General features: G+C 47.5%; 1 protein-coding gene across 1 annotated transcript; it reads left to right on the forward strand.

Annotated features, from left to right (window-relative positions):
* The first annotated feature begins 5,597 nt into the window (after window positions 1–5,597).
* Window positions 5,598–7,951, forward strand: LOC120025837 (growth arrest-specific protein 1-like). The gene has a single exon (XM_038970531.1). The coding sequence runs from the start codon at window positions 6,155–6,157 to the stop codon at window positions 6,950–6,952; it is 798 nt and encodes a 265-aa protein (XP_038826459.1). The 5' UTR covers window positions 5,598–6,154; the 3' UTR covers window positions 6,953–7,951.
* Window positions 7,952–9,233: the final 1,282 nt, after the last annotated feature.

The raw sequence follows: 9,233 nt of genomic DNA on the forward strand, positions 1-9,233 counted from the left end.
GTATAAACATGTGTATTCTTTGGGATCCATCCATCTGTTTTGCTTGAACAGACCAGCTCATATTAAAGTGCAGCGTACAGTGGGGTCCCCCCAGCATGCTATACCCTTGTGTCTTTGATCAGCAGGATGGGGGTAAGCCACACAAGAGCTCAAACAGCCAAAACAACACTTTCACACCAACTGGGTATATGGTGTGTATGACATGACTGCTGTGTTTTAAGGCATGCAGCTTTCGATTAGAGGAGAGAATGATTGGTTTGAGAAAATGGTATGTCGTTGGAACTATTTTCTAAAATAGAAAACAAATGTAATCATCTCATTGGAGTGTACAAAACCATACCTCTCATCCTCACTCCTACAAACAACAACAATACGCTAACATGCAGTAGAATTGTTTTCTGCCCCCTTCCCCTGGCTAAACCGTATGCCCATTTGGCCAAATAAATAAGCTTTCATTTATCTACAAGTAGACACTCAAGGCTAATATGGCATGACTGTAACGGCTCTCTTTCGGTGAGTTAGTAGACCAAGGCGCAGCGGGTGATGAATACATAATGTTTTATTGCAAGACGAAGAACAGACACGAAATACACTTGACTAATTTACAAAATAACAAAACGAACTAGACAGACCTAAACTACGAACTTACATGAAACGAGGAACACATGAACAGGAACGACCGAACGAACGAGACGAGACGAGACAGTACCGTGTGGTGCAATAAACACAGACACAGCGACAATCACCCACAAACAAACAGTGAGAACAACCTACCTTAATATGACTCTCAATTAGAGGAAAACGCAAAACACCTGCCTCTAATTAAGAGCCATACCAGGCAACCCAAAACCAACATAGAAACAGAAAACATAGACTGCCCACCCAAAACTCACGCCCTGACCATCACACACATACAAAACAACAGAAAACAGGTCAGGAACGTGACAGAACCCCCCCCTCAAGGTGCGAACTCCGGGCGCACCCCTAAAACTCAAGGGGAGGGTCTGGGTGGGCATCTGTCCGCGGTGGCGGCTCCGGCGGTGGACGAGGACACCACTCCACCACTGTCTTTGTCCCCCTCCTTAGCGTCCTTTGAGTGGCGACCCTCGCCCCCAACCATGGTCCAGGAACCTTTACTAAGGCCCCTCCAACATAGAGGAGACAGCTCAGGACAGAGAGGTAGCTCAGGACAGAGAGGTAGCTCAGGACAGAGAGGTAGCTCCGGACAGAGAGGTAGCTCCGGACAGAGAGGTAGCTCCGGACAGAGGGACAGCTTAGGACAGAGGGACAACTCTGTACTAATGGCAACTCCGGACTGGGTGGCAGCTCCGGACTGGGTGGCAGCTCCGGACTGGGTGGCAGCTCCGGACTGGGTGGCAGCTCCGGACTGTAGGGCAGCTCATGACTGTAGGGCAGCTCATGACTGTAGGGCAGCTCATGACTGTAGGGCAGCTCATGACTGTAGGGCAGCTCATGACTGGAGGGCAGCTCATGACTGGAGGGCAGCTCATGACTGGAGGGCAGCTCATGACTGGAGGGCAGCTCATGACTGGAGGGCAGCTCATGACTGGAGGGCAGCTCATGACTGGAGGGCAGCTCATGACTGGAGGGCAGCTAATGACTGGAGGGCAGCTCATGACTGGAGGGCAGCTCATGACTGGAGGGCAGCTCATGACTGGAGGGCAGCTCATGACTGGAGGGCAGCTCATGACTGGAGGGCAGCTCATGACTGTAGGGCAGCTCATGACTGTAGGACAGCTCCTGACTGTAGGGCAGCTCCTGACTGGCTGGCGGCTCTGGCAGCTCCTGACTGGCTGGCGGCTCTGGCAGCTCCTGACTGGCTGGCGGCTCTGGCAGCTCCTGACTGGCTGGCGGCTCTGGCGGCTCCTGACTGACGGACGGCTCTAATGGCTCGGGACAGACGGGCGGCTCTAATGGCTCGTGGCAGACGGATGGCTCAGAAGGCGCTGTGCAGACGGATGGCTCAGAAGGCGCTGGGCAGACGGATGGCTCAGACGGCGCTGGGCAGACAGATGGCTCAGACGGCGCTGGGCAGACAGATGGCTCAGACGGCGCTGGGCAGACAGATGGCTCAGACGGCGCTGGGCAGACAGATGGATCAGACGGCGCTGGGCAGACAGATGGCTCAGACGGCGCTGGGCAGACAGATGGCTCAGACGGCGCTGGGCAGACAGATGGCTCAGACGGCGCTGGGCAGACAGATGACTCTGCCCTGCTGAGGCGCACAGTAGGCCTGGTGCGTAGCGCCGGAAATACCGGACCGTGTAGGCGTACTGGCTCCCTTGAGCACTGAGCCTGCCCAACCTTACCTGGTTGCATGCTCCCCGTAGCCCGTCCAGTGCGGGGAGGTGGAATAACCCGCACTGGGCTGTGTTGGCGAACCGGGGACACCATGCGTAAGGCTGGTGCCATGTACACCGGCCCGAGGAGACGTACTGGAGGCCAGATATGTTGAGCCGGCTTCATGGCACTTGGCTCAATGCTCACCCTAGCCCTACCAGTGCGGGGAGGTGGAATAACCCGCACCGGGCTATGAACACGTACAGGAGACACCGTGCGCTCTACTGCGTAACACGGTGTCTGCCCGTACTCTCGCTCTCCACGGTTAGCCTGGGAAGTGGGCGCAGGTCTCCTACCTGCCCTCGGCCCACTACCTCTTAGCCCCCCCCCAAGAAATTTTTGGGTAGTACTTGCGGGCTTCCAGCCTTGCTTCCGTGCTGCCTCCTCATAACGTCGCCTCTCCGCTTTAGATGCCTCCAGCTCCGCCTTGGAACGGCGACACTCCTCTGGCTCTGCCCAGGGTCCTTTACCGTCCAGGATCTCTTCCCATGTCCAATCCTCCTTGACCCACTGCTGCTGTCGTTGCTGTCCGTTAACCCGCTGCTTGATCTGGGTTTGGTGGGCGATTCTGTAACGGCTCTCTTTCGGTGAGTTAGTAGACCAAGGCGCAGCGGGTGATGAATACATAATGTTTTATTGCAAGACGAAGAACAGACACGAAATACACTTGACTAATTTACAAAATAACAAAACGAACTAGACAGACCTAAACTACGAACTTACATGAAACGAGGAACACATGAACAGGAACGACCGAACGAACGAGACGAGACAGTACCGTGTGGTGCAATAAACACAGACACAGCGACAATCACCCACAAACAAACAGTGAGAACAACCTACCTTAATATGACTCTCAATTAGAGGAAAACGCAAAACACCTGCCTCTAATTAAGAGCCATACCAGGCAACCCAAAACCAACATAGAAACAGAAAACATAGACTGCCCACCCAAAACTCACGCCCTGACCATCACACACATACAAAACAACAGAAAACAGGTCAGGAACGTGACAATGACGTCACCCTCTTGGAGGGTATAGTGGACACCCTTGAGTGATTCGCCAGTTGGAGGATGTCACGTTTTTCAGATGACCTCGTCTTTGATGTGACTGTAAGATGACTCTCCTGCAGGCCTGTTGCTCTGGTATGCCAGCTGGTGTGGCTGGGGCTGCTAGGGTGATATGGGGGTGATTTGTAGAAGATAAAGGGAAAGAGAGACAGGGAGAGAGGGAGAGAGGAAGAAAGAGACAGAGAGGGAGAGAGGAGAGAGGAACACATAGAGGGAGAGAGGGGAGAGGGAGAGAGAGGAGGAAGGAGAGAGTTGAGGGGTATGAGAGAGGGGGAGACTCGAGGAGTCAGGGGTGGGATTTCCTATTCTGCTCTGCCTGTGCCAGGCTTGAATACTCTCTAATCTCAGTAATTGGGGTAGAGGGTCCTGGGGTCTCCAGACAGCTGCCAGATCTTTGTGGTCAGAGCAGATTGATTTGACAGGGGGTCAGGGGGGCAGGGGTATCACAGTGACTGAGTGGTTCCCTCTGGTTTCTGTCTGGTTCTGTCTGACTGCTGGCCTTCTGGCCTGGCCTCTGGTCTGGACGGAGGGACGGGGTCTTACAGGTCACAGGGGCACTGAGGCGGCTGGCGACGGCTGAAGGGGACAGAGGAAACACAGACGGCCATACACACACTTTCTTTTTCTTCTGGGCCTTGTTCAAATGGTGCCATTTCAGACACAGCCTCTGTGATTTATGGTGATTCGCTAACACCTATGGACGCATTTAGCCTATCACTCAATTATCACATTTCACTCGTACTCAGACACAGTGGCTCTGGCTTTGACCACTCACTCAGTCACTCACTGGCAGCATGTTTGTTTATGTGCTTTGATACTGTGCCCCCGTTGATCATTTTCACTCTCCCTGGCCTGTACGGTCTTTTGATGCACCATCAACCAGGAGGAAATAATGTTATCAAAAAGAAGAGCTGTCTTTAAGAGGTGAACAGCTGAGTATATATGAGCAAGATAATTGAGGTGTTTGTTTCATGAAGTGAAGGTTAAACTTCCCTTTTTCACTGCTCTGTGTACAGCTCTGGCTCTTCTCTTTTTCACTGCTCTGTGTACAACTCTGGCTCTTCTCTTTTTCACTGCTCTGTGTACAGCTCTGGCTCTTCTCTTTTTCACTGCTCTGTGTACAGCTCTGGGTCTTCTCTTTTTCACTGCTCTGTGTACAGCTCTGGCTCTTCTCTTTTCTTCACCCTCCTGTCCTCCCTGGCTGTCATGTCTTTATTGGCATGTCCATGTGGTGCCTTGTGGAATTCACGCGTGTGCTGTAACATGGGAAGGCCCTTAAGGCTTGTGTAAATACTCACTTATGTTGCGTGGAGGGTGTAAGGGAAGGGGTGAAGAGGAGCAGCATCTGTTATAGCAGCTGTCCTCAGAGGGTTGTGTCCCAATTGGCACCCTATTCTGTATGTAGTGCACTATTTTTGACCAGGGCCCATTGTGCCCTGGTCCGAAATAGCGTACTTCATAGAAAATAGGGTGCCATTTGGGATACATTCAGCCTCTCTCTACGGGGAGTTAGTCAACACAACCACAGCGTTTCTAAAGACACCGGTCATCGCTCCTCCATATATTCATATGTATATATTCTTATTTCATCCCTTTACTTAGATTTGTGTGTATTAGGTAGTTGTTGTGGGATTGTTAGATTACTTGTTCGATGTTACTGCCCTGTCGGAACTAGAAGCACTTCGCTACACTCGCAATAACATCTGCTAACCATGTGTATGTGACCAATACAATTTGATTTGATTTGATTCGCCGCTTTTAGAAGGACTGTTTTGTTTCACTGGTAGTTGAACCATAGGTTAGGCTCCTTTCCTAATGTGATGGATGGTATACTTCTCTTAGACTAGCTCTTTATGTCTTCTTTCAATATATATATCGGGCCTAAACAGCATCTTCATGTTTCCTATGTTTTTAATGTAATATATCAAGTTTGAATAATGTGTGGGAAATAATTGACAATAGCTAGAATTGGGAGATTAAATAAAGAAAACACTCATAGGAAGTTATAGCAGTTCAGTTCAGAAGTTATATATATAGTATTAAAATGTATTATCCATTTTTCCCCTGCTCATTCATTGGTCACGTTTCAACTTTCACGTCACTGCCCCTGAACCAAGTAGAAAATCACAAAAACGAATTTGACCAATAGGGCACTTGTCAAGGGATGCGGAGGAACCAGTGGGGAGAACGCGAAAGACACTCAACAGTCGTAACTATTCTATGGGGCGTATCGTTTACATCGCATTCCTCATTCCTTTACATCATTTTAAAGCTGAAGAAGGCACCGAATGCATGCTACATGAGTGGATACACCATAACACTTTACCCGGAACGGATTTTGTATTTCTGAAAGGTAAAACGACGAAAACGTCTCTTCTTGCTGTTTCATTTGTGAGTGCGGCACAAAGCAATGGGACGCAGAAGTTGAAGAGTTCTCGTGAAGCCGCTACTGTTGTGAAGATAAGTGGAGAGTTAATTTGTGCCTTTTAACTTTTATTGTGAGTGTATCAAGTGACAATCTAACAAATTGCAAGCGATGTGCGGTTTTCACACCTTGGGGGTATCACGGCAAATAATTTGCTGAACCTCGTTCATTCTCCAGTGGAGCCGCCTGAATGCGAGGGAATGGATTTGCTTGACTATTTTTTGACATATATTTAATGTAGATACCGCTACACAAATCCATATGTTGAAGTCTTATTTGGATCAGTCTACATCGAAATGGCAAGTTTTGCCGGGTTTATAAAGTGGACTGGGAGATCAACATTGTATTTATGCTGCGCGTTTGTCCTGTTCGGCTGTCTCTGCATCGCGTCCCCTACTCATGGTCGTCGGCTCATCTGTTGGCAAGCCATCATGAAGTGTCATGGAGAGTCTGAGTGCCACTACGCATATGACCAATACCTTTACGCCTGTGCGCCTGTTATCAACGGGGATAGGAAGAAGTGTCCCAGCCACTGCATTTCGTCCCTTATCCAGCTGAATCTAACCGAGACCGGCCCGTCTCTGGAGGACTGTGACTGCGCCTCGGACCCCGTCTGCAGGAGCACCAAACGCGCCATAGAGCCGTGCCTGCCTCGGACAAGCAACATGGGCTGCACCGAAGCCCGGCGGCAATGCGAGAGAGACTCCCAATGCAGTTCGGCAATGCGCGACTATTTGTTTCACTGCCGTAAACTTTTCGGAGGGGAGCGATGTTCAGACGACTGCAGGAGGGTGATTGCCAACATGCGCAATATACCCAAAGCACAACAACTTGATACTTGTGTTTGTGATGGCACAGAGAGGACCATATGCGAGTACGTCAAAGTTAGTATGAAAAACTTTTGCTTTGACTCTATGGACAGATACGCGGGCAGCGGGTTTTCTGATTCAGAGGACGACTCTGAAGATGATTATGACGAGATGGAGGATTATATATATGTGGAAAACAAAAGTTTTTCACCCAGATCCGCCTGTCAGGGTGTTGTATGGACTGCCTCTGTGGCCACCATTTTGGTTCTAATGAATCTTATCTGATAGGGCAGCCTACCCCAGTTGATTCAGCTGTTGGGAAAGTTGTTTGAGAAAGAGAGGCCGGTGAAATGTTGACACGGACATAATAGCTCATGAAAGTTGTAACACCAGCACACCTGCTTTAGCATATACGTTTTGTGTATGAAGGATTTGATGGTCTTTGCTCTGCTATCTACCTTCATGGGGCTTCTTCTCAACATTCCGTCTGGTCTCTGTCTCACTCTGTCTCTGTGCTGATATGCTATGGGTCAGTCATTTAGGTAAATACTTTTATATTTCAAATGTATCATTTTTTGGGGTGTGAATCTAAAAGGTTTATAGATGAATTTCCAGACAGCTGTGCACCTCTAGGCTATGTAATATTTGAACCAACCCTTGAAGAATGTTAAACACCTATTTCGTCAGCTATTGCCTATCATCACAAAATAGTCAAAAAAATGTATGGAAGTTTGACACAACATTTATTTTTTAAATGTGGAGAGACAAGTGACTTAGAGTACGCTGCTATACCGCTGTTTCGAGCCAAAAATGAAAACGGCAGGATTTAAAGCGTTCTCTTCGTAGTCACTTCGTCGTAATGTGGAGAGACTAATCAAGTGTTCTCCTTTTCTTATGAGCTAGACAACAGACATGGGCATACGTGTAATTTAAGATGTCATTTCAATTCTAGTCAGTGGATAATGCATTTGATGCAAGCACCTGACAATAGTTTGATTGGTTGGTTAGCCTACATTACTAGCCTTAATCACGTCACACACATTTCCTTAAACTCAGTATCAATGTCAAGTTTTCAAAAAGTTTTAAGGGAGATTATTTTTATATGTCAAAATCTGTAAAGTTAAATTGTACAGTTTATTGTATGATATTGATTTTGTTTCCAGAGATATTTGTTTATTACTGCTAAGAAGAGATTTGCACTGTATAGAAATGACGTGAAATGCTTCACGGTAACTGATGTATATTCTGTTGTGTCCACAGAGGTGAAAATATAAGTCTTCTTGCTTAAAGTGACTCTTGATTGTTTCACTCTTCACTCTTCCTTAGGTGGCCGTGTGGGCTCTGGGCAGCAGGTTATTTCACCACTATAGGGAAATATAACAATCTAAGTCTTGCTTTAAAGCAGCAATCAGCAGTTGAGACAATAACAATGCATACTCCTCACCTGTTTCGGTAAAAAGCTGAGGGATGGGGCTGGAGAAATGTAAAGACTCTCAAATTCATAGACGGAGCTATGGACGCAGGGACTGACCATCCATGATATCAAAATAATAGTTTTAACCATGTTTTGCTACATCCATTTTTGGACTTGTAAATGATGCACCCATTTTGATTCTTGAAGAATATAGCTTATAAATGCCTCATGAGCTTAGTTCCACTGTCAACACCCAATGTTTGTGAACAAAGTAAATGTAAAGAAACACTGTACAGCCTCAAAACATGGTTAAAACTATACATTTGATATCATGGACGATCACTCCTTGCGTTCATAGCTCTGTCCGTGAATATGAGAGTGGGCACATTTCTCCAGCCCCATTCTTTCAGCTTTTTACAGAAGCAGTGGACGGGAGTAGGCATTGTTATTGTTTCAACTGGGGATTGACCCTTTAAAGTGCTATATGAGTCTTGATTGTTTCACTCTTCGCTGTGCCTTCAGTGACCATATGGGCACTGGGCAGCAGGCTATTTCAGTACCGTGTCTCTCAAGTCTTTTGACAGCTGTACCAATCCTTTCTACTATCACAAAATTCCCTCATTACAAACGATCAGTCGATCTGAGCTACTGAATGTCGCCTAAATCCTAGAGCAAATAAAGCGTTGAGTAAAAGAAAAGCCCTTCGTCGGATCGATATACACTTGACCTTGTAAACATCAATGTTTGCTGAAGGCATAAACTGTTAATGCTGGAAGACTGTTTAAACATAAGGAATAAAGGCCCCCATCTCCTGGGGATTGCTGCTCAAATGGAGCCAAGAAGGGCCTCGCCAGTTTATTTATCCTCACCCCATGTGTTTGTTAGAAGTCTTCACACAGAGAGGAGAGGGGGGGAAAGGAAAGCTGTGTCCGGATGAATGGACACTTAAGTGGCCATTACAAATGCACTCTGATTGGACTGCCGTTGCTGTGTGTGGCGTGTGTTAGCTACCGGCCGTTGCTATGTATGTGTAACAAAGTAGAAGTGTTTTTCTTTCTTAAAACACTTTCGCTTCAACTTTACTATTATTATTTATCATCCTGAACAGAAATTAAATGGCTGGTTATAGACCCAGGTCTACTTGTAGACGTT

The sequence above is a fragment of the Salvelinus namaycush genome, chromosome 31, assembly GCF_016432855.1.
Source record: "Salvelinus namaycush isolate Seneca chromosome 31, SaNama_1.0, whole genome shotgun sequence".
In the NCBI taxonomy this organism is placed as follows: Eukaryota; Metazoa; Chordata; class Actinopteri; order Salmoniformes; family Salmonidae; genus Salvelinus; species Salvelinus namaycush.

What these genes read in the sequence shown, in the direction of transcription:
- LOC120025837 (XM_038970531.1), top strand. Translation starts at nt 6,155, where the DNA reads ATGGCAAGTTTTGCCGGGTTTATAAAGTGGACTGGGAGATCAACATTG.